The sequence below is a fragment of the Ranitomeya imitator genome, chromosome 6 (assembly GCF_032444005.1).
Source record: "Ranitomeya imitator isolate aRanImi1 chromosome 6, aRanImi1.pri, whole genome shotgun sequence".
NCBI classification, from domain to species: Eukaryota; Metazoa; Chordata; class Amphibia; order Anura; family Dendrobatidae; genus Ranitomeya; species Ranitomeya imitator.
This window is the reverse complement of record NC_091287.1, coordinates 402,588,014-402,614,091: the sequence shown is the minus strand read 5'-3', so window position 1 is coordinate 402,614,091 and position 26,078 is coordinate 402,588,014. Positions and strand designations below refer to the sequence as shown.

General features: G+C 44.8%; 1 protein-coding gene across 6 annotated transcripts in view; it reads left to right on the top strand.

Annotated features, from left to right (window-relative positions):
* ZNF521 (zinc finger protein 521) overlaps positions 1 to 26,078 on the top strand; it is a 527,781-nt gene that overhangs the window by 88,252 nt on the left and 413,451 nt on the right. For all 6 annotated transcript variants that reach the window (XM_069731222.1, XM_069731224.1, XM_069731227.1 and 3 more), the window contains one exon: positions 7,248 to 7,427. In XM_069731222.1, coding sequence (XP_069587323.1) covers positions 7,248 to 7,427 — 180 coding nt within the window. The remainder of the gene's footprint in view (positions 1 to 7,247; positions 7,428 to 26,078) is intronic.

Sequence of the window (26,078 nt, the reverse complement as noted above, 5' to 3'; positions counted from 1 at the left end):
TGCCTGGGCATAGTAAATATCTGTCGTTAGTTATAGCACCTCACTTCTCTTATTTTCCCATCACGCCTCTCATTTTCCCAATCACATCTTTCATTTTCCCCCTCACATCTCTCATTTTCTCCCTCACACCTCTCATTTTCTCCCTCACTCCTCTCATTCCCCCCTAACACTTGTCATTTCAACCTCACATCTGTCATTTTCTGATCACTCCACTATTTTTCCTCACTCCTCTCATTTTGCACTCACACCTTTTCATTTTCACCTCACACCTCTCATTTTCACCTCATCACCTCAGTATATACATGTTTGTCATCTCCCTTATATATAGTATACATCTGTATGTCATCTCCTGTATATAGTATATACCTGTATGTCATCTCCCCTGTATATAGTATATACCTGCTGTGTGTCATCTCCCCTATATATAGTATATACCTGAATGTCATCTCCTTCTATATATAGTATATACCTGTATGTCATCTCCTCCTGTATATAGTATATACCTGTGTGTCATCTCCCCTGTATATAGTATATATCTGTGTGTCATCTCCTCCTGTATATAGTATATACCTGCATGTCATCTTCTATATATAGCATATACCTGTATGTCATCTCCTCCTGTATATAGTATATACCTGTAGGTCATCTGCTCCTGTATATAGTATATACCTGTGTGTCATCTCCTCCTGTATATAGTATATACCTGTATGTTATCTCCTCCTGTATATATATGTACCTGTATGTCATCTCCTCTATATAGTATATACCTGTGTGTCATCTCTCCTGTATATAGTATATATCTGTGTGTCATCTCCCCTGTATATAGTATATACCTGTGTGTCATCTCCTCCTGTATTAGACCTCGTTCACACGTTATTTGCTCAGTATTTTTACCTCAGTATTTGTAAGCTAAATTGGCAGCCTGATAAATCCCCAGCCAACAGGAAGCCCTCCCCCTGGCAGTATATATTAGCTCACACATACACATAATAGACAGGTCATGTGTCTGACAGCTGCCGTATTTCCTATATGGTACATTTGTTGTAGTTTGTGTGCTTATTAATCAGATTTTTATTTTTGAAGGATAATACCAGACTTGTGTGTGTTTTAGGGCGAGTTTCGTTTGTCAAGTTGTGTGTGTTGAGTTGCGTGTGGCGACATGCATGTAGCGACTTTTGTGAGATGAGTTTTGTGTGGCAACATGCGTGTAGCAACCTTTTGTGTGTCGAGTTGCATGTGACAGGTTAGTGTAGCAAGTTGTGTGCAGCAAGTTTTGCGCATGGCGAGTTTTGCGCGTGGCGAGTTTTATGTGTGGTGCCTTTTGAGTATGTGCAAGTTTTGTGTGAGGCAACTTTTGCATGTGTTGCAATTTTTGTGCATGTGGCAATTTTTCCGCGTGTGCAAGTTTTGCGTGTGGCGAGTTTTCCATGAGGTGAGTTTTGCACTTGTGGCGAGTTTTGCAAGAGCCTAGTTTTTGCATGTGGCGAGTTCTGCGCGTGGTGAGTTTTGAGTGGCGACTTTTGTGTTTCGACTTTTATGTGGCGAGGTTGGTGTATTTGTGGTGAAATGTGTGCTGAGGGTAATATGTGTTCAAGCACGTGGTAGTGTGTGGCGCATTTTGTGTGTGTGTTCATATCCCCATGTGTGGTGAGTATCCCATGTCGGGGCCCCACCTTAGCAACTGTACGGTATATACTCTTTGGCGCCATCGCTCTCATTCTTTAAGTCCCCCTTGTTCACATCTGGCAGCTGTCAATTTGCCTCCTACACTTTTCCTTTTATTTTTCCCCATTATGTAGATAGGGGCAAAATTGTTTGGTGAATTGGAAAGCACGGGGTTAAAATTTCACCTCACAACATAGCCTATGACGCTCTCAGGGTCCAGACGTGTGACTGTGCAAAATTTTGTGGCTGTAGCTGCGACGGTGCAGATGCCAATCGCGGACATACATACACACACACACACATACACACACACACATTCAGCTTTATATATTAGATTGCCTATACACTGTCCCCTCTCCTCTCTTTACAGTTTTTCTGTCCCTATCTTCATCACCTCTCCATCTTTGTTGTCCACCAACCACACTGCCCACTGTTCACACTGCACACCTACGCTGCCCTCTTTACTGTGCTTCCCCTTTAAACCTCCCTTCATGCTCTCCTTTCTCCATACTGTGATTCCTCCTCACACTGCCCCTCATACTGCCACCTCTCCATATTGTGCTTCCTTCTCACACATCCCACCCATGCTCCCGACTCTCAATAATGTGGTCTCCAACTATCTCTCCCCCAGTATATTGTAATCACCCACCACTTTACATTAAAAATCCCTGGAATCTTCGTCTCTACTATTGAGCGCATACATTTCCCTCATCTTTAGGCCCTCTGCAGTGACACCAGTAGCATGAAGAATTGCCCTAATCACACTGCTGGGGCACAGAGTTAATTAGTGCTTCTCTTCTTCATGTTTTAAAGACATGAACACAATTTTAAATAAAGAGATCTGAATTGGCATCTTGCATTTTACTGTTTCACCGAACCAACTGTAATTTTTTGACAAATAGTTTGGGTAACCCTGTAAGAACCTTCCGATTCCCATCGCTAATTTTTTGTAATGTTCAGTACTGCTAGTGACCATTGGACTCACTAAGGCTAAGTTCACATTAGTGTTTGGGGGCTTTTCGGAGGGCTGCACACATCCTCCATTGAGCTCCGCCTACTTCTGCACACTTCTGCATGCGTCCTGCGTACCTATCTTTAACATTGGGTATGCAGGACCTGCGAATGTATGCAGATGTATGTGGATTTGTTGTTTTGATGTGGCCGCCGACCACTCGGGAATGCAACAGGTTGTATTTTGTGCGGACGGCGAGCGCGTCAAAACAATAGGTACGCAGGACGCATGCAGAAGTGTGCGGAAGTAGGTGGAGCTAAACAGAGGAAGTGCGCAACCCCCCGCAAAGTCCCCGAATGCTAATGTGAACTCGGCCTAAGAAAGATGCAGGGGGGAGTCACAGGCAGTTGGTTAATAATATATATTTTTCTCAAATTGTGTTCCCCACGGAGGTATAAGGTAGTGCAATCACCTACGTCTGCCAACACTTTTCTCCTGCCTCTTCTGCAGTCTATTATTGGTGGTGGCCAGACTACTAGACAAGGAGTGCAGTGCTTACAAGCTGTTTGTAGCAGAGCTTGCAAAAGAAGCTCAGTGGCACTTCTCAGGTGCTGAAAAAAGCAATAGCATCGGGAAGCAGACAGTTCAGGCCAGTGGCACAGCCAGTCATCAGAAGTGCATCGTCCCCTGGCAAGAAGGAAGCCAGGAGGAAAGGGAGTGGTGCACACCTGAGGAATGAGGAAGGGCTTTTTTTTTGTTCTATCACTAAGGCTATGTGCACATGTTGCAGATTTTGCTGCAGATCCGCAGCAGATTTGACGCTGCGGATCTGCAGCTGTGTTCAACGCATTGTATAGTACCATGTAAACTTATGGAAAACAAAATCCGCAATGCACATGTGGAAATAAACGCGCAGAAACGCAGTTTTGTTTTTTCCACAGCATGTCAATTCTTTGTGCGGATTCCGCAGCGGTTTACACCTGCTCCTCAATAGGAATCCGCAGGTGTAAAACTGCAGGTGGAATCCGCACATAAACCGCATAAAAACTGCAGTAAATCCGCGGGTAATCCCCAGTGCTGTTTACCTGCGGATTTTGCAAAAACAGTGCGGAAAAATCCGCACACCAATCCGCAATGTGGGCACATACCCTAATACAATTATTTTTGCGTATGTGCTTTTAAAATGTCAAGGTTTAGCTTTTGTGAACTACTTGAAAAGTGTGATCATGTTCTGCATCCCATAATGCTGTTAAGTCTTTTGCTCTTCTGAATGTGAAACTTACAATTTCTCATTGTAAAATGCATGCTTGAAAGTTAGGAGCATGTTTTTCCAAGTAGGATTCTTCTGCTAGGAATGTTGCTTCAGATAGAGATTCATGTTACCCTAACTAGTCATCATTAAACAGATGCAGATTTATTTTCTTCTACACTTGAGATTGTTTGCTTTGCACAAACTTTGTTTCATTACAACATTAGTAGTGTGTGACTATAGCTTAGTTACAGCGTCTGTAGAGAGTCTGCGGTAATCTGAAAACACACCTCCCATCTCCTCATTGGTTCAGACTGCTGCTAATTACCTCCTCCCTGCAGTTCTGATTGGCTGCTGTATGTTGTCCATCATAAATTCACTAGTACATCAGTGCTTTGTGAGCCGATTGTTGTGAAAAACGGCATAATGCTTATAATATGCTCACTCGTAAACTGAATTAGAGGATCAGGTTTTTGACAAACATTTACTAATGGAAACCTGGAGCGATGCTTTAACCTTAATTTCCCTTTGAAAAGAGTAAATCAACATTAAAAAAATTTTTGTGTAATGATGCAAACCTGCTGGCTGTTGATTTGTAACAGTTAAAGCTGTTCTTTTTTTAGCAAACAAATCTGTTTTACGCTATTTGATGTGCTAAATAGACTTTGGATTGTGAAGCAGATAGGTGTTTGTTCAGAAGTATGATTCATTTCCAAGGTGAACGTTTCTCCATTTTCTATGTGTTTGGATGAATACCATGGTCTTATTAAAATATAAGCATCATTCTGAGTTTTAGTATGTAGCTGTGTATTCAGGATGCATCCATTACCTCTTGTACCATCTATGAAGACAGTGTCCTTAGCAGACAGTAGTTAAGGTTAAAAGATGGCACTAAGTTTTTACCATTCTGAAAAGATGGCACTAAGTTTTTACCATTCTGATGATGTGGCATACGTTTCCTACTGCACACTACAAAAACCTCCTGCTGCCATAGAATGGACGTAGGATCTAATGCATAGTATGCTGTTGAAGCAGAACACTTTTTTCAATGTGCAGTTAAAACCCTATGTATTACCAACTATGTGACAACACTTCAAAGGAACCGCACTTAAAGTAGAATTCTTGTCTTTTTCAGAAGAGTAATCTTGAGTCTTAGAGCTCATTATAAAAATATCATTGGCTATTGGATATAACACTTGTAAACACTAGATTAAAGGATTATTCCCAATAAAACAAGGTCAGCTAATAACTAGCTAATCGCTCCAACAATCCTGAGATTGGGCTCCTGGATGGAGTGAAGGTGCGCATGAACAACCTCCTCTTCATTCATTCTCTAAGGAATTGCTGGTTACAGCCATGATCTGGACTGAGCTATTTACAGCAGTCCCAATAAAAATTAATGGATGAATGACAGGGATGCAAAAACCGGTTCTAGGGTTTCTAGATCAATGATCTAGGGATCTTTAGGGGTCCCAGCGTTCGCACACCCAGCAATCGGCAAGGTTTCTCCTACGGGATAACTTGTTTTATTGGGGAAAAGAATTACCCTTTAATTTGTTTGTGCATAAGACAGTATACGAATGATCACCCTAGTAAATTTGTGAACTCCCTGCCTTGCGCTTCATAAAAGTGCACTGCGGAGGCCAGTGCACTGATTCTGTGCCGCTCCTTACTGTGCAGCCATAAAGCTCTGTGTGCTCCTGTGCAAGGATCTTCTCCTATGGAGTCAGTGCTTCCAAGGAAGAATACATACAGCTTTTCACCTTATACATATGCATGATTTCTTTCAGGAGAAATTGTCCATTATCACCATTATAGCAGGTCACCGCCTGCTTTACCGTCGTAGACATTCATCTTATTACCTTGCTTTCAATTTTCTTTAGGCATCAATCATGCTATTGACTGATGACAAATGTATACCAAGCATGTTCCTTTCTGAAAATTTGCGTTCATTTTCCAGGACACTGAGGATATTAAACTTTACATTAAACTTTCTAATGTACTTTGCATTTGAATTGCTCCCCATTTTCCATCTTGTATCTTGATGTTAGTGATGGAATGCTTATTGTACGCATACAAAAAATAAATACAGTATAGCTGATGAGCACATTGCAATGAATCTGTGTAGATAAGAGTAAAAATAAGCTCAATTCCTAGAGATGTCTGCTGCCTCCTAGGAGATTACCTAGCCCAGCGCTTTTCATACTGAGAGACTGGCATCACTGGCAAAGTTTCCCCAGTTGTTAGTGAGGCGCAAATGGGGAGGCCATTTTGCCAGAAGTGATTATATGGTGCACAGGCCTTTCTCTGCACCAACAAAGTCTGGTGTAACAAGATAACCGACCCCTCTTCTGCTTATGTCAATGTTCAGCTGAGTATAGGAAAGACATTTTAAGAGAAATGAAGGGCTTGGGCAAATGTTGCCATGAACAGTCAATGGTGAAGCGTAGACCTTCCTTCACCATGTTCTGGCTGGTTAAGCTCCAGTTAGTCCGCAAAATCACAGATATGTGAACAGCCTCATAGATTGTAATAGATGTATGTTCTATCCGAGGAAAACTCAGAACACGTCCGTGCCTCATGGACGTCTGAATGAGGCCCAAGAGTTGGATATAGATCGATGTGGTTTCCTCATCTGGGACCTACACCTGTCACACAAACTGTGAACTATCAATCAAGCTAAAAGGGATGGTGCTTGGTGGGGAAATAGCCTCAAGAGGCAGACACTTGGGAAGTGCTCTGTTACATGCATAGCACCCAACGCCTCATTTGCATTTGAATTAAGACATTGATTTGTCAGAAATAAAGCAACAGATAGAAGATAAACAGGTGTTGATGGATTTACCCATACATGTGGTTTGGGAGGAGTAAAGGTGGATCTCCCTGACAGATTTACTTTAAAATTTGCTCAACTGACTGTCACCTATGTATGATGTAGGTTTCTTAGGGGTACCGTTTTTCCTTGTTTAGAACATGAGCTGGCACAAGGGTTTTGGAAGCCAGGCTTTGCTCTCTTGGTAAAAGTGTATGCAACATGCCTTTGTCCAAGCAGAAATGTCAAAGGCTCTCACCTAGGGAACCAGTACCTTGCTCTTTACTTAATTCTCTGCAGATAGGTGTCTTTGCTATTTGAAGGAGATTCTTTTTTTTGGCTAAAATCCCTAGTCATGATGTAAGGTTCATTGCAATAGGTGGCACTATAAAGACAGTTTTTCAACCTTCCGGAGAAGAACTAATTTACAGATTTGCATTACTTGTTTTTCCTATCAGTTTTATTTTTATGCCTGATTTTAGTCGTTTTTAGAGATATATTTTTTATATAGAAACTGTTTTCGAAGTTCTTGCATTGTTTTCATAGGTCCATCCTTTCTTGTTTTTCAGATCCCAACTGTAAACTAGACGATAAATCTGAAGATGGTGAAGCGACAGATTGCAAGAAAAGGCAGGAGGAGGGGGAAGAACTAGAGGAAGAAGCCGCTCACAGCTGTGACAGTTGCCTTCAGGTGTTTGAGTCGCTGAGTGATATCACCGAACACAAGATCAGTCAGTGTCAGCTGACAGGTAAATAACTCTTATTACTGGCTGACAATTTCCGTTCATCTTCATTTGACCTTAAATGTCTCCTTGTAAGCAGTTTCCTATACTTCAGTGTTTGGTTGTAGAAGGGCACTTGTATGCAGCTCAGTCATTGCACTGATAACTTGTATGACCTTTAAGAATGTCTGTAAAGATGTATTGAAGATACTATTGCAAGCAAATTGCTGCTTGCTGAATGTTATAGATCCAATGTCACAGCTGTCCATTCGATGTTGAAGGAACGGTTTATACAGGCTTCTTATCAGTATGTAGGGTAGAAACTAGCATTGTTGCCTTGCCTCATATAAATGTAGCACATTTGCAGCCTACAGGCAGTCCCTGAGCTACGAACATCTGACTTGCGTATGACTCGTAGATAAGAACGTAAGATGTGAAAAACGTCAACAAATGCTTACCTTATTTCTCACCTCTCCAGCCGCCTCCCTGCAATCCGTTCCACGTTTGTCCGCCATCGCTCGCTGCATGTTTACTATAGGACAGGTCTTCCATCTGCATCCAGGTCACTGAGTGTTGTGAGGTTGCGGCGTTGTGATGTCAAGAAGCGTGCCGCATCTTTACGATGTGCACTGACCTCCGATGCCTGGACACAGCTGGAAGTCCTGGCCTAAAGTGAAGAAGCTGGAGATGTGGCGTGTAATAGCATAAAGAAGTGGATCCGATGGTAGGCAGCGAGAAGCTGAGAAACTGGAGTGGTGGGCAAAGAGGTCCGTATAAGGTTTTTGGGTTTATTACCAATTTGCAGGTCCTGTACCTATTTCAGTTTGCATGCAAATTCAAGTTAAGAAGAAACCTACAGAACCTATCTTGCTAGTAACCCGGATACTGCCTGTTCTATTTTTTTTACCCTTATCTTTGGGAAAATGATTGAGGCAGAAATATTCCACTAAATATCAAAATTTGTACAAAACAGTTGTGTATATCTGTGTATAGATTTAGCGGAACCTTTTTCAAATGATTCAGGTCTGGTCTGCATTTTACATTTCTAAAATAAATCCTAACTGATCTGTATTGTGTAAGATCACATGTAAAAATTCTGAGAAATTACAAGTTATCTTCTGTACTGTAATAAACTTGTACCATCTGAACACGCATGTGTATTGGGGGTAATAAGAGGTTGTAATGGATGATAAAAATCACTAGAACCTTATTAGCACAGGACTGATTGGCTCTACAAGTCAAATATTGATAATCAAAGAGATATTTATTTATGTAGTAAGTCTCTATTGGCTTTGCATATGTATTGTAGTTTTTGAAGGCCTCTGTTTCAAATAAAATCTATATGCTTACTAGGTTTTATTTGGGTCTGAGGGGTAACGTTTCTCCTTATGGAGAGTGACATAACAGCTGGCTTGTCAAGATAAGGAGGCTTATTCGATGTGCAATGCTCCTCTGGGAAATTAAATATGCAAATTGCCTCTTCTGAGAAAAAGAGCACTTAAACTCTATAGCGCCACCCGTTGGAAGTCTGTGTCTGCGAATTGAGATACTGATTTGGCTTTTATCCTAAGTCATATTGCACGACTCGTTAAAGGGTTGATTGTGACTTGTAGGATCGCTACGTTCAACAGGTGGCGCTATAGAGTTTAAGTCCTCTTTTTCTCAGAAGAGGCAATTTGCATAGGTTTTATTTCAAATTTTATTTTTTTTAAACTGGTATTATATGGTATAGTCTGGGATGCAATATTATATTAGTTAACGGGATCTGTTTTAGAAAATGGATCAAAACAGATTTGTCACTGATCCTATAAAAATGGAAACCATGATACCAGTGTGAACAGAGACCCTTTTTATTTTGTGCTGATTTTCATAGTCTTTACCAAGGGGGCGTAGCTCACAAGACTTTCCTTCGGCTGCTCTGTAATACTACTATGTAAGCAATGCCTCCTTAGTAAGAACCATAACAATTAGCGCCAAATAAAAAGGATGATATCTGTGCAACCATATGGCAGATTTAAAAAAAAATAAAAGCAAAAATAAAAACCACAAAATGGAATACTCTGGGGAGCAGGAGGAAGAAAATAGGAGCTAAAACGGGCCTCAGTTGACCTGTTGACAGGTCCTCTTTAAGCAGTTGCTAAATTTTTGCTATTGTTACTCTAGAAATACAAAATGTTTATGCAATGTAAATTACATTGTGAATATGATTACTGACTTTTATATATTTATATCGCAATTTGTTGATTTAAAAGTTAAATACATGTCTACAGCATAACAAATTTGAAAAACAAAAAAGGAAAACGTAGTCACTTCCCCCTGCGTGATGCGACTGGTGCATTGAAACACACTGCTACTTTTTCATGCAAATCAGCTTTTAATCTTCCTCCCAGTGGTTATCTGTCTAGTCTGTGTAATACAATTCACCAGTTTAATTTACTTACCTACACATTACAAAAAAATTAAAAATCTCTTGTAAAGTACGGTACAACTTCTCCTTTACTGGTTTCAAATGCAATCCTCACCAGTACGGCTTTTGTTGTATCTGTTTGCTAAATTATTATTCCACTGCAGTATCTTCTAATAATTTGCTATTAGGCAAAGTAGCTCTGCATGAACTCATCAGTGGTAAAAGCACGGCTATGGAAGGGATCCAGCATGGCACAAGCAAGCCTTATAGCAAGAGGAAGCTGTCAGCTGTTACAGAATCAGAGGTTGTTAAGCAAACAGACAGTACTGAGAAATTCCATCAATGTGATCATATTGGTTAAAGGGAAGGTACCGCGTTTGTAGATCATTAATTAATCAATGTAATGTAGCATAACATGCTGTTATAACCCAGATTTGAATGCATGTAAAACAGATTTCGTGTGATATATGAGTAGAAAGAATGCACTGGGGGCTGACATCTTGGTTTTGCAGCAGTAGCACGTCACTATCAGTGTCAGATTACGGCACCCCATGGACATAGGAGATAATAGACCGGCTCGGACCCTATCTGTAACATTGCAGCAGCATTAGCAGTGAGCTGGGCACGCCGCTGTGGGCTGCACAACTCACTGCTGTAGGTGTGACTAGCTGCCATTTTATTATAGTCCAGTGCTACCTGCCGAGCTCCACTTACTCTCTATCGCAGGACAGAAGCACTGACTGCTCCTCTGTACTCCAGGCACTGCAGGTTCTGGGCAGACGTCCTCTGCTCTCACATGCTGCCCTGTGTGCTTCTCCTGCTCTGTCTCCGCCTCCCCACTTGCACAGAGTCCCAGTGATCTCCGGTAAACTGCACTCTCCCCCTGTGTCGCTCTCCCTCTCTGTGCGGCGTGGGGGGTCTCTGTGCGGTGTGGGGGGGTCTCTGTGCGGCGTGGGGGGGTCTCTGGGTGGCGTCGGGGGTCTCTGGGCGGCGTGGGGGGGTCTCTGTGCGGCATGGGGGGTCTCTGTGCGGCGTGGGGGGTCTCTGTGCGGCGTGGGGGGGTCTCTGTGCGGCGTGGGGGGGTCTCTGGGCGGCATGGGGGGGTCTCTGTGCGGCATGGGGGGTCTCTGTGCGGCGTGGGGGGTCTCTGTGCGGCATGGGGGGTCTCTGTGCGGCGTGGGGAGGTCTCTGTGCGGCGTGGGGGGTCTCTGTGCGGCATGGGGGGTCTCTGCGGCATGGGGAGGTCTCTGTGTGGCGTGGGGGGGTCTCTGTGCGGCGTGGGGAGGTCTCTGTGGGGCGTGGGGGGTCTCTGTGCGGCGTGGGGGGTCTCTGTGCGGCGTGGGGGGTCTCTGTGCGGCGTGGGGAGGTCTCTGTGCAGCGTGGGGGGGTCTCTGTGCGGCGTGGGGGGGTCTCTGCGCGGCGTGGGGGGTCTCTGTGCGGCGTGGGGAGGTCTCTGTGCGGGGTGAGGGGTCTCTGCGGCGTGGGGGAGTCTCTGTGCGGCGTGGGGGGGATCTCTGTGCGGCGTGGGGGGGTCTCTGTGCAGCGTGGGGGGGTCTCTATGCGTGTATGCAAGCATCGTCCGATGGGACTACAAGTCCCATCGGACGATGCCTGCTACAATGACAGTGATTGACACATTAGCCAATTATGGGACAGTAATAGTCCCATCATCCGGCTAATGTGTTGAATGAAAAAAAAAAAATACTCCATACATACTCCATACATACATGCCACATACATGCCACATACATGCTACATACATGCCACATACAATACATTCATACATTACATACATATAGACATACAGTACATTAAACATAGAGTTCATACTCACCATTACTTGTCACTTTGTTCCCCGAAGCCAGTGTCATCTGTAAAAAAAATATTAAAAAAACAAACAACCAATATCCACGAGTGTCCCACGATGATCTCCCGTGGAGAGCAGCAGCATCAGATAATGCGACTGCTCTCTAGGGGCTCCAGGAACACAACACAATGACAGTAGGAAGGTATCCTTCCACCACTGTATTCCTCCGCCGCTGTAAAAAAAAAAGTCCCTAGTCTCACTTTATGCCATTGGTGTATGAGAAATTTTCCCAGGCAGCAATTGCCATAAAGTGAGACCTTGGCCTAAGGTAACCTCTCAGTGATGCACTGCAGGAGCCATTGTTTCCTGTCAGTGTGTCACTGAGGATCCTATAGAGCAGTGACATCACCCGATGTCACTGTTCTATAAGGGGAGATCGTCGTGGGACACTCGATATTAATTGGACTACGGCGGATAGGTAGTATACGGTTTATTATTTTACGTTTTTTGCAGGCGCTGAAGTATGGTAAGTATGGTGAAATGAAGAATATTAAAATACTTTTTTCCTAATGTGTGCGTGTTTTTTTTTAACCCTTTCTTAGTATTGGATTAATAACGGATAGGCGTCTTATTGACGCCTCTCCGTTATTAACCCGGCTTAATGTCACCTTACAATAGCAAGGTGACATTAACCCTTCATTACCCCATATCCCACCGCTACACGAGAGTGGGAAGAGAGGGGCTAAGTGCCGGAATTGGCGCATCTTACAGATGCGCCATTTCTGGGGCGGCTGCGGACTGGTATTTGTAGCCGGGGGGGGGAGGGGGGGCAATATCCATGGCCCCTCTCTAGGCTATGAATATCAGCCTGCAGCTGTCTGCGTAGCCTTTCTGGCTATAAAATATAGGGGGACCCCACACAATTTTTTTTTTTGGGGTCCCCTTATTTTAATAGCCAGTAAAGGCTATACAGACAGCTGCGGGCTGATATTCATAGCAGGCTACAGATATTGGCCCCCGGCCGTCGGCTTTCCCCCTCTGGCGCAGAAAATTGCATGGGCGCCCACGCGTTTTTTTTTTGTTTTTTTTTAATTCAACCCTCACAAAGGCCTTCTTCACACTTGCGTCGGTACGAGTCCGTCGCTATGCGTCGGGCCGACGTACCGACGCACGTTGTGAAATTTGTGCCCGACGTGGGCAGTGGATGCAGTTTTTCAACACATCCACTGCCCATTCTGAAGTCTAGAAGGAGGGGGCGGAGTTTTGGCAGCGCATGCGCGGTAGAAAATGGCGGACGCGCTGGACAAAAAAAGTTCACTTGAACGTTTTTTCGTGCCGACGGTCCGCCAAAACACGACGGATCCGTTGCACGACGGACGCGACCACGCGACGTGTGGCCATCCATCACGATCTGTCGCTAATACAAGTTTATGGGGAAAAAACGCATCCTGCGAGCACATTTGCAGAATCCGTTTTTTTCCGCCAGATCCGTTTTTTCCACCGGATCCATTTTTTCCCGCCAGATCCGTTTTTTTCCGCCGGTTCCGTTTTTTAACGCCAGATCCATTTTTTCCTGCTGGATCCGTTAATTCCCGCCGGATCCGTTTTTTCCCGCCGGATCCGTTTTTTTCCACAATTTCCTTTTTTTTCTGCCAGATCAGGTTTTTTTTCCATCGGATCCTTTTTTTCCCGCCTGATCCGTTTTTTTCCACAATTTCCTTTTTTTTCTGTCAGATCAGTTTTTTTTCCATCGGATCCTTTTTTTTCCCGCCTGATCTGTTTTTTCCCGCCAGATCCGTTTTTTTCCACAATTTCCTTTTTTCTCTGCCAGATCAGTTTTTTTCCATCGGATCCTTTTTTTCCCGCCTGATCCGTCTTTTCCCGCCGGATCAGTTTTTTTCCGCCGGATCAGTTTTTTTCCACAATTTCCTTTTTTTTCTGCCAGATCAGTTTTTTTTTTCCATCGGATCCTTTTTTTCCCGCCTGATCTGTTTTTTTCCACAATTTCCTTTTTTTTCTGCCATATCAGTTTATTTTCCATCGGATCCTTTTTTTCCCGCCTGATCCGTCTTTTCCCGCCGGATCAGTTTTTTTCCGCCGGATCAGTTTTTTTCCACAATTTCCTTTTTCTTCTGCCAGATCAGTTTTTTTTTTCCATCGGATCCTTTTTTTCCCGCCTGATCTGTTTTTTTCCACAATTTCCTTTTTTTTCTGCCAGATCAGTTTATTTTCCATCGGATCCTTTTTTTCCCGCCTGATCCGTTTTTCCCGCCAGATCCGTTTTTTCCCGCCGGATCCATTTTTTTCCACAAGTTCTTTTTTTTATCTGCCAGTTCCGTTTTTTCCCGCCGGATCCGTTTTTTTCCACAATTTCCTTTTTTTTCTGCCAGATCAGTTTTTTTTCCATCGGATCCTTTTTTCCGCCTTATCCTTTTTTTTACGCCTTATCCATTTTTTTCCGCCTTATCCGTTTTTTTCCACAATTTCCTTTTTTTTCTGCCAGATCAGTTTTTTTTCCATCGGATCCTTTTTTTCCCGCCTAATCCGTTTTTTTCCGCCGGATCCGTTTTTTTCCCACAAGTTCCTTTTTTTTCTGCCAGATCAGTTTTTTCCGCCTGATCCGTTTTTTCACGCCAGATCCGTTTTTTTCCACAATTTACTTTTTTTTCTGTCAGATCAGTTTTTTTTTCGCCGGATCCGTTATTTTCTCATTGAGTTGTATTAGCGCCGGATGGCCACACGTTTCATCCGTTTTTTGCAGGATCCGTCAAAACAGCTGTTTCCGCCGGACGGAAAATACAGAGGAACGGTTGAATCGCGATCTCACCTGCCGCTATTGCGGGCACATGTCAGTCATGTTTTTTTCTATTGACAGATTGGGCGATTCTGAACGCGGCAATACTAAATATGTGTAGGTTTGATTTTTGTTGTTGTTTTATTTTTGATGGGGCAAAAGGGGGGTGATTTAAACTTTAATTTTTTTTTTTTTTTCATATTTTTAAAAACATTTTTTTTTACATTTGCCATGCTTCAATAGCCTCCATGGGAAACTAGAAGCTGGCACAACTCGATCGGCTCAGCTACATAGCAGCGATCATCAGATTGCTGCTCCGTAGCTGAATTACAGGCTTACTATGAGCGCCGACCACAGGGAGGCGCTCACAGCAGGCCGGCATCAGTAGCTATAGAGGTCTCAAGGACCTCTATGGTGACCATCCTGACGCATCGCCAACCCCTGATCATGTGACGGGGGTGGACGATACGCCCATTTCTGGCCGTGCGGCTGGAAGCAGTAGTTAAATGCCGCTGTCAGCATTTGACAGCGGCATTTAACAGGTTAATAGCGGCGGGTGAATTGCGATTTCACCTGCCGCTATTGCGCGCACATGTCAGCTGTACAAAACAGCCGACATGTCGTGACTTTGATGTGGGCTCAGCGCCGGAGCCCACATCAAAGGAGGAGACACGACATGCGCAGAACATGTTGCGTTTTTTACTGCGATGCGTTTTTCCCCCAGAAAAAACGCAACATATGCACAAAAATTGCAGAATGCATTATAAATGATGGGATGCATATGTATGCATTTTTAAATTGTTTTTATCACATTTTTATAGCGAACAAACGCAAAAAAATGCGAAAAATCCTGAACGTGTGCACACAGCCTCAATGTGTATCTCCCCATCACACTCCATATGTGTCTCACTCATCATACTTCACGTCTCTTTCTCTCCCATCAGTCACTCTTAGGCCGGGGACACACACAACGTATAAAAAAACGGTCCGTTTTTGATGGACGAGAATCGCACAAATGTTACCAAAACAGTGATCCGTGTGCAGTGCGAGGATGCGATTTTCTCGCATCCAATGATCCGTTTGGCGTCCGTGTGACATCCGTATGGCATCCGTATGGTGAGATTTTCTCACACACTTGCAAAATGAGCAAATAACGGCTGAGTTGCTGGTGATAGCAGGTCACAGGGCAGTCACACACAAAATGGTGCTGCCCTGTGATGCTGCTCTTCATTCTTACTGTTGGGGCAGTAACTGCTGACATCACCATTTCCCTCCCCTTTTGGGTGGTCTAATATCCCTGGGGCAGAGCTGCTAAATCTTACTATAGCTGCTTGAGGTCTAAAACGGAAAATGCTCCCCCTAGTGGTAAATATGTATATTTGTAGAAAAATATATAATATTTTTCATATAGAAATGTTTGCAAACAGTACAAACATTGCATTAATACATTTTAATTACTATTTTAAGCTTAATTTCACAAAAAAACAAAATACGAGAAAACTGGTGGCACCTTCCCTTTAAACAAAGATATGGACATGGCAGATGTCCTGATATTAAAACATAAGAGACTGGATTTACAATAGGGCAATGTTACAAATTTTCTGCTTTTAATTACCATCCTATACACATTGCAGAGTGTGTTATCTAACTTTCCTAGATACAGTATGGGTGAGTGTGAAGGATGGCACCAGAGAGATCATGTAGAATCCCACAGCTGCCACCACATGTGAAGAACCCGCACCTCGCCACCCTACATGACGTCACTATTATGTCCAAGGGATCACGTGGTACGCTATCCTCACTAGCATGAGGGGAACACACCAGTTGTTACTGACAGGTTGAAGAGATGAGTTAGGGTTGGGATGAAGACTGTGGTGAGTTTTAGGATCAGCTGGGATGGGATTGGGTCAAGTTTACAGGTTGTGAGATCTGATTTGGCGAGTAAAGAGGAAAATTGATCTTCCATAATGGTGGAGAAGCTGGTTTTGGAGGAGAGCAGAAGAGTAGTTATGAGGAGGGTCTGTGAGGACTTTAGGAAAAAGCTTTGCCTGATGTTGTCAATCTCCTGCTTTAAGAATGCAAATTCTTCAGTTGAGAGGAGAGAAGAGGGAGGAGGTGCTGGTGGACAAATTAGAGAATTGAAAGTGTTGAATAGCTGTTTTAGGTGGTGGGACAGGGAGGATATGAGAGATGAAGTATGTTTGTTTTGCTGCATTGAGCCTTGACTTGAAAGTAGATTAATTCCTCATTGCAATGGGATCCATCTCTGCTCAGCAACCATGAAATCCCGCCTCAGTTCTTTAATCAGGCTAGTGTGCCAGTGTTGCCTGTTGATTGTTTGATCTTTGGTATGTGTGAGGGGGCAACCGATGTGAGAGCTGTTGTGGTGTTATATAAAGTGACAACAGCATCTTCTTTGTGTAAAGAACTTATGTCTTTGAGAGGGAGAAGGGATTCAGAGAGTGAGTGTAGGTCGGGGTGTTTGAGATTTCTGCAAGGGTGTGCAAGTTTGTGGAGTGGGGACTGTGGACCTGGAGAGGAGAAGGAAGAGGGAGAGGTGAGTTACAGAGGTTAGATAGGTAACAGAGGTTGGTGAAGATGAGGTCCAACATGTGGCCATCTTTGAGAGTGGATACGGAGGACCATTGAACAAGGCCAAAGCAGGAAGTAAGAGACAGAAACTTAGAGACAGTTAAGTGGGAAGTGTCAATGGGTATTGTTGAAGTTACCCATGATGATAGTGGGGATGATAGTGGAAAGGAAATTAAGTAGCCAGTTGGTGAAGTGGCCGAAGAACGTGGTGGCTGGCTCTGGCAGGCGGTAAATTTTGGCCATTTGGAGGTTGGAGTGGGAGTAGATGCGCATACAGTGCACCTCAAAAGAAGGGAGAGTAAAGGAGGGTGGCAGTGGTATTTGGGTGAAGGAGCAGTTATGTGACAAGAGAAAACCAGCTGTTAGGGTGGGATGGGTGTGGGAAATGTGGAATCCCTATAAAAAATTGCAGCTGGAGATGCTGTCAGAAGGCTTGAGCCAGGTTTTGGTGATGTTGAGGAAGGAAAGTTTGTTAGTAATGAAAAGATCATGGATGTATGAAACTGTGTTGCAGACAGAGCAAATGTTCCATAGAGCTCCTGTTAGAGGGACTGGGGAAGTAGGGGCCGGGCGAATAAGTATATGGTTAAAAAGGTAGCCGAGACCCAGAGATTTTCTGACGCTGGGGGACGGTTTAACCTTATTTCTCAGTGCCGTTAAAAAGAGGAGCTGAGGAATAAGTACCCTTAACTGCAGCCGTTAAAAGGCGTATTGGCCAGTGTTAAGGGGTTAATTATGGGTACAATATTTTTTTTCTTCTTTATTTTGTGATTTTTTAAAAATATTTTTTTTCAACTTTTTTTCATTTATTCTTAATTTTTTACTTCGTCCCAGTATGGGATTTGCACTTTCTGCAGTCTGATTGCAGTTGTACTGCGCATCATGTAACTAACTTGCTAGTGCCTGGTGACCCGCATGACATCATGACGACATCGGGTCATCATGGCCACAATCGAACCCCCATGATGACATCGCGGAGACGCCGATCCAAGGACAGAGAGGCTTTCTTCCCTCTGCCTGCTTGCTAAGGCTATGTGCACACGTTTAGGAATTTTTGCGTTTTTTCGCTATAAAAACACGATAAAAGCACGAAAAAAACACATACATTAAGCATCCTATTATTAGAATGCAATCCGCATTTTTTGTGCACATGCTGCGTTTTTTTCCGCAGCGGAATCGCATTCCGGAAAAAAATGCAGCATGTTCATTAAAGTGCGGAATCGCAGCAATTCCGCACACATAGGAATGCATTGATAATCTCACCTTCCGGCATCCCGCACAGCTTTCCCGCTCCTCGCGACGCTCGCGTTCCCAAGGATGCTTTGCGAAAATGACCTGTGATGACGTGCGGTCTCATGAGACCACTATGTCATCTGGGGTCATGCCGCAAAGCATTACTGGGACCGGAACATCGCGAGGAGCGGGAAAACTGCGCAGGAGCGAGGACACCGGAAGGTGAGAATATCACCTATGTTTGACAAGTGTGACCAACCTGTCAATCAGTTTTCCAAGCGATGCTACAGATCACTTGGAAAACGCTATCATTCTGCAAGCTAATTACGCTTGCAAAATGCTAGTGTTTAGCAGGAATACGCATGCCAATTCCGCATGCGATATACTCACGGCAATTCTGCAACGTGTGCACAGAGCCTAATTCTGCGATCACTCCTGGCACTGAGAGCCGGGTTTCAGCTGTCAGAATCAGCTGACAACCGGCAGCAATGGTGATTGCACAGCTTCTGTGTGCACAAAATCGCCATTACGTATCCATATTACTAGGTCATTAAGTACCAATCGACCTGGACGTATTGATACATCTAAGTTCGTAAAGGGATTAAGTTGAGGGTGCCAACAATTTTGTCCTGCCCACTTTTGGGGAACAATGGGAAATTATGTACAATTTGCCTTTTTTTCTGTTTTTAGTGTTGCCCCAATACAGAAAAAGGAAATAAATATGTGTATAACAAAACATGTGTAATTGCAATAATTTTCTGGGAGAAATACTTCATTTTCTGCAATAATTTCAAGGGTGCCAACACTCGGCCATGACTGTATACGTGGTCATTAAGGCAACTTTCACACTGGCGTTTTTTGCCAGATGTCGCAATGCGTCGTTTATGGCAAAAAACGCATCCTGCAAAGTTGTTTGCAGGATGCGTTTTTGCCCCATAGATTAACATTAGCGACGCATTGCGACGCTTTGCCACACGTCGCAACTGTCATGCGACGGTTGCGCTGTGTTGTAGCGGACCGCCGGGAGCAAAAAACGTTACATGTAACGTTTTTTGCTCCTGACGGACCGCTTTTTCCGACCACGCATGCGCCGCCGGAACTCCGCCCCACCTCCCCGGACCTTACAATGGGGCAGCAGATGCGCCGGAGAAATGCATCTGCTGCACCCGTTGTGCAGTGCATCAAACGCTAGCGTCGGAATCTCTACCCGACTTATTGCGATGGGGAGATTCCGACGCTAGTGTGAAAGTAGCCTTAATCCAGATAAATACATTCATGTATTGATTCTACTTTATATGGAAAATGTGAGAACTTAGTCAAGGGATATATAATTTTTCATATCTTTATGTAAAATTGAAGGTTATTTTTCATTTGATCAATGTTTGATCAATCAGCAGGGGACTCACGACAATCAGCAGAACCATCCAGTTGCAGGGAGCCTGGAAATACTGTGGCTTTTTCACCGTTTATTCAAAGACTCCAACTTTCCAGTAATTGCGGCCTATTCTAAGGGTTGACTGTCAATGTTTTAGTTCCAGAAAACCCCTTTAATTTTGATCATAAATATTAATTATTTTAGGTATGCAGGCAGTGTGGGAATACTGTGCAGGGATATTCCTCAGTGTGACTTTTTAACCAAGACTATCACTCTAATTGAAGAACTTATTAATAATTAAACGTACTGGGTGTAATATGTATACAGGTAGCTATAATTCTTAGAAATAATTATTCATTTTCCTTTTAACGACTAGATACTAGCTAAAAGTCGGGACACACAGTTCTCCGTAGACTAACCCGATTGCTTTTCTCTCTAGATAAAACAAACTTGAGCATGAAATATTCAGACTCCTACATTTTGCTTTAAGCTGTGTGTTCTGAGAAGTTGCGTTTAATGTGAAACTTCTTGCTAATAGAAAAAATAAATGAATCCTTTAAATAAATCTTCATTCCACTTGATAAAACTGCTGCTTATCTTTTGCTTTGTAGACATTTATTATGTATTATTTTATATAGAAGTCTATAATAGTATTAAAGCACAATTACTTTCTGCGGAAAAAAATTCTTTTTTCTTCTTCTCCATCTCCTGGGAATAGATCTCACTCTTTGGGTTTAATAATGACACTGCTTCATCTTATTATGCACTTTATGTCTTGTCCATGAAACTTTAAAACTACTTGTAGAAATAAGACATTTTTTAAATTAACTTTAGCGAGCTTATCAACCAGCTCACATAAAAAATGGATTTAATTTTTATGATACCGCAATGCAATATTTAATGCATATATCACAAGCAAGAGCAATGTGAGGCAGAGCGAGCAGATTAGGCTTACTTCAGAATGTGATGTGCATGTCTGTGTTCTGCTAGAAAAAATAGTCTATATGTCTATCTAGCCCTGTACACATTCATAATACCTAAGGAACCGTATTCCAATTGTATATTATTGCAGCGGAGATGCATAGCACATAGATATTAGGGCTGCCATATGGCTCATTTGTATACCACCTTATTGCTGTGATGGAATATTCAAAAATGTTTTCTATAGCAAATCCAACCAATCTGTTTGACTCCAACCATACAAATATAAGGTATGGTCCCATAGAATTTTAAAGGTGCAGTATGATCTGAGAAAATCAGAGTTTGAAGGAATCTGTCAGTAGGATCAACCTCCCTAAGGAGCTCATGCAGAGCTGTGTGTGGTTATTAGAGCAAAGGTTTCGTCATTGCATATCGCACTGGTAACTCCCTCTTTCATTTAAAATGAGCTATGGAGTTAGATTCTCGGTAGATCTTTGTCCCGCTCATAGATCTTAATAGCTCATTTACATATCAACAAAAATGTGGATTTCTCTGGAATAAGACATCAGATCACACACAACAAGGTATAATTTTATTGAACTTTCTATGACCTACATGCCCATGTAGGTGACTTAAAAGGGTAGATCCTACTTACAGATGCCATTTAATATGACCATGTCGTAAGCCTTTCATGACAGGTCCTTGAAAAAGGTTTGGAAACTAGAAGCTCTGTTGGTGTATGTTACCTCGGCTTCTGTGGCTCCGCCTCCTGCCGCCAGCTCGCTCGCTCTCCTCGCTGCGTCCTCTTCTTCCCGGGGCTCGGCCCGGGCGTCGCGCTTGGCGTCCTCTTCTCTCCGGGGGTCGGTCCTGGCGTCCCGGCGTGCGTCCTCCCTCCGTCTGGGTGCGCGCACCAGTGGCTTGCGCGGGCTCTGCCAGGTCTGACTGTGCGCGCGCATCTCCTTCCTCTTCTCTTCCTGCGTGACCTGACCCGGAAGTCCTTCCTTCCAATCGGAGTTCAGCGTCAGGTACTTCAGGCCCTCCTTCCTGCTTGGAGGTGCCTGATTATTGAGTTTCTTCGCTGTAGTTAGGTCGCATATTTGCCTTTGATCCTCTGGTTTATCGCGCATTAACCCTGGTTCCTCTCTTGTCTTTCCTCAGCTCCCGTGTACCTCCGTTCCAGTGTCTCCCCTCTGTGCCTGTACCAGTGTTCCTCCTCCGTACCTGCTCCCGTGTACCTCCGTCCCAGTGTTACCCCTCAGTTCCTGTACCGTTCTTCCCCTCCGTCTCTGTGTCTCTCCTCAGTTCCAGCTTCCGTGTTTTCCCTCTGGACTTCGGTCCCTTCTGGTCCTCTACTTTCCCTTTTGTCGCTTTCATTGAGCCGATCCCTGGTCCTGGCCTCCGTGGTTCTTGAGGTCCTCGCGCTTGCCTCCTAACAGTCCCTGTATGGGGTTGGTTTCTCTGGAGTGCTCGTTCGGGGTAGCTTCGGTTCCACGGTCCAGTGGGTCCACTCCTTGTTTCCCTATACCTCCGGCGTAACAGAATAATCAGGCCATGGATCCCGCCGGGGCCACTGCTTTAAAAGAGTTGGTTTTCTTACGAGAGAACCAGACCCGAATCATGTCTTTTATGAAGACCATGGATTCTCGTTTGTCTACCTTACAAGCCGCAGATCCCGGGAATGCCACTCAGTTAGCCAGTCTCCAGCAAGAGCTGGTTCAGCAGCGTGATACGCAGGCGCACATCTTGTCCTATATGGCTTCCGTGGATGGTCGCTTGCTTTCTTTGCAGACAGCTTCCTCCCGGTCTCCAGATAATTCCCCTGCGCCTCCTCCTCGTTTGGGTAAGCCGCCTCGCTATAGCGGTGACCCTAAACTGTGTCGGGGTTTCCTCAATCAGTGTCGTTTACACTTTGAGTTGCTACCTCAGCAGTATCCTACCGATCGGGCTAAGGTCGCTTTTATTGTGTCCCATTTAGAGGGTGAGGCTCTTTCCTGGGTGAATCCTCTCTGGGAGCGGGACGACCCTATAGTGACCAGTGTTGCCACCTTTTTGGACACTTTCAGGAGGGTGTTTGATGAGCCCGGAAGGCTCGCTTCCACAACTGAGGCTCTCTTTAACCTCCATCAGGGCTCCCTCTCTGTGGGGCAATATGCCATACGCTTTCGTACCCTGTCATCGGAACTTGGGTGGAATAACGAGGCGTTGGTAGGAGCATTTTGGCGGGGGTTGTCTGGAAAGATTAAAGATGAGCTTGCAGGTAGGGATACTCCCACTACCTTGGAGGAGCTCATTTCTCTCGCTACACGCATCGACTTGCGCTTTCAGGAGCGTTCTAGAGAGACTGCTAGGGAGAGGAGGCCTATGCGCCCTTCTTCTTCTTCTGGACAGTATACTCCTACTCTTCGGTCTTCTGCTTCCACTTCTGCAGCCCCCGAACCTATGCAGGTAGATCGGGTCAAGATGGCGGATCAGCGCAGAAGAGAGAGGCTGGCACAAGGCCTCTGCTTGTATTGTGGTGGTTCGTCTCATTTTCTACGCTCATGTCCAGAGAGGCCGGGAAACGCCTCCGCTTAGGACAGGTAAGAGAGGCCTCCCTAAATGTGTCAGAACCCTCTCCACCTCTTACTCTTTCTGTCCTTATAATTCAGGGGTCGAAGCGTGGCTCAGAACTTGCTTATTTGGATTGGGGAGCGGCAGGTAACTTTATACGGCTTAAGGAGGTGAAGAAATACCGGATTCCTGTGGTCGCCCTGAGTTCTCCACGTATGATCGCTTCCGTGGATGGCAAGCTTCTACAAGAGTCCGTCTCTATGGTTACCGAGGAGGTAACTCTTCAAGTAGGTGCTATGCACCAGGAGAGGATTGCTCTTTATGTTTTACCCAACTTATCTCATCCTCTTCTCCTCGGTCTTCCTTGGCTCCGGACTCACGAACCAGTCCTGGATTGGCGTTCTGGGGAGATCCTTCGTTGGGGACATCCATGCCAAGAGAGGTGCTTAGCTTCAGTTCGCCCGGTTACGGTTTCTCAACCCTCTTCGGGTCCTGAAGGCTTGCCTTCTGCCTATTGGCCTTTCGCTGATGTTTTCGACAAGAAAGAAGCTGAGACTCTTCCTCCGCATCGGCCTTACGACTGCCCTGTCGAATTACGTCCTGGGACCACGCCACCTAGAGGTCGGATCTATCCCTTGTCTCCTGCTGAGACATCTGCCATGTCTGAATACATCCAGGAGAACCTCGCTAAGGGTTTTATAAGAAAATCTTCCTCGCCTGCTGGGGCCGGTTTTTTCTTTGTTAAGAAGAAAGACGGTTCTTTACGTCCTTGCATCGATTACCGGGAGTTGAACAACATCACTATAAAAAATAAATACCCGTTGCCTTTAATCCCGGAGCTCTTTGATCGTTTGAGAGGAGCGCGGATTTTCTCGAAGTTGGATCTTCGTGGAGCCTGTAACCTTGTGCGAATTCGCTCGGGAGATGAGTGGAAGACGGCCTTTAACACCTGGGACGGTCATTATGAATATCTCGTCATGCCATTTGGACTGTGTAATGCTCCCACGGTTTTTCAGGAATTCGTCAACGACATCTTTCGGGATTTGCTCTACTCCTGCGTTGTGGTATACCTGGACGATATCCTCATTTTCTCTCCGGATTTGTCTTCCCATAGAAGGAGCGTCCGCCTTGTTCTGCAACGTCTCCGGGAGAATCGCCTCTATGCTAAGATGGAGAAATGTCTCTTCGAGCGATCTTCTTTGCCCTTTTTGGGATATATTGTCTCTGAGAATGGGCTGGAGATGGACCCTGAGAAGTTGTCTGCTATCCTTCAGTGGCCACGTCCGGTCGGGGTGAAAGCTATCCAACGCTTCCTCGGTTTTGCTAATTACTACCGACAGTTTATCTCACACTTTTCGTCCATCATCAAGCCTATTTCCAACCTCACTCGGAAGGGATCCAGGTCTATCGTGTGGTCTCCTGAGGCTGAAGAGGCTTTTTTAAGTCTTAAACGGGCTTTTTCTTCCGCACCTGTACTGCATCGGCCTGTGGCTAACAAGCCGTTCGTCCTGGAGGTGGACGCTTCTTCCACCGGAGCTGGCGCTGTGTTATCTCAAGGATCTTCCTCTGGCCGCTTGGTTCCCTGCAGGTTCTTTTCTAAGGCCTTCTCTTCTGCAGAGTGCAACTATTCAATTGGGGATAGAGAGCTGCTAGCCATCAAGATGGCCCTAGAGGAGTGGCGCCATTTGTTGGAGGGAGCGGTATATCCGTTTACTATTTTTACTGACCATAAGAATCTGGCCTACATCCAGTCAGCCCGGAGGCTGAATCCTCGACAGGCCAGGTGGTCTCTATTTTTCGCTCGCTTTGATTTCGAGTTACATTTTCATCCTGGTCCGAAGAACTTTAAAGCAGACGCCTTATCCCGATCCCTTCAACCCCAGGATTTTGAAGAGGATCTCTCTCACGTCATTGAGCCGGTCAAGGTCATCCCCGTGGCTCCCGTGAGGTTGATTTCTCCACCGCCTGGCAAGACCTTTGTTCCAGAATCCAAAAGGACTCAAGTGTTGCGCTGGGGTCATTCCTCCAAAATCTCAGGCCATGTCGGGGTTAAGAAGACTCTTGAACTTCTCTCTCGGTTTTACTGGTGGCCCACTCTCCGTCAAGATGTGGTTGACTTCTCAGCTTCCTGTCCTTCCTGCGCCAAGGTCAAGGTACCCAGACGATTGCCTTCTGGACTTCTGCTTCCTTTACCTGTTCCTTCTGCTCCCTGGCAACACATCGCCTTGGATTTCATCACGGATTTGCCTAATTCTGCCGGTTTCACTACCATCCTGGTAGTGGTTGACCGCTTCTCCAAGATGGCACACTTTGTTCCGTTGCAGCAACTTCCTTCTGCTCAAGAATTGGCTAAGGTCTTTGTCCGACACGTTTTCTGTCTTCATGGATTTCCTTCTCACATGGTGTCGGATCGAGGTGTGCAGTTTACCTCACGGTTCTGGAGGACTCTGTGTGAACTTCTGGAAGTCAAGTTGGATTTTTCCTCCGCTTATCACCCTCAAACCAACGGCCAAGTGGAACGTGTCAATCAGGTCTTGGCATCCTATCTTCACCATTTTTCTAATGCTCATCATGATAATTGGGCAAGTCTTCTGCCTTGGGCTGAGTTCGCCTATAATAACCATCCTAGCGAATCCTCTGGCAAGTCTCCGTTTTTTGTGGTCTATGGTATGCATCCCAGGGTTCCTTTGCCCATCTCTGTCACCACCGGTGTTCCTGCAGCCGACGCTGAGACTGCGGACTTCTCCAAGATCTGGCTGGAGACTAAAGAAGCCTTGGTGAGAACGGGCGAACGCATGAAGAGACATGCTGACAAGAGGCGCTTGGATGCTCCGTCTTTTCTTCCGGGCGAGAAGGTATGGCTGTCTTCAAGATACATTAGATTGAAGATCCCTTCTTACAAACTTGGACCTCATTATATTGGCCCTTTTGAAGTCCTCCGGCGCATCAACAATGTCGCCTACAAGCTCAGGTTGCCTGTCTCTCTCCGAATTCCTAAT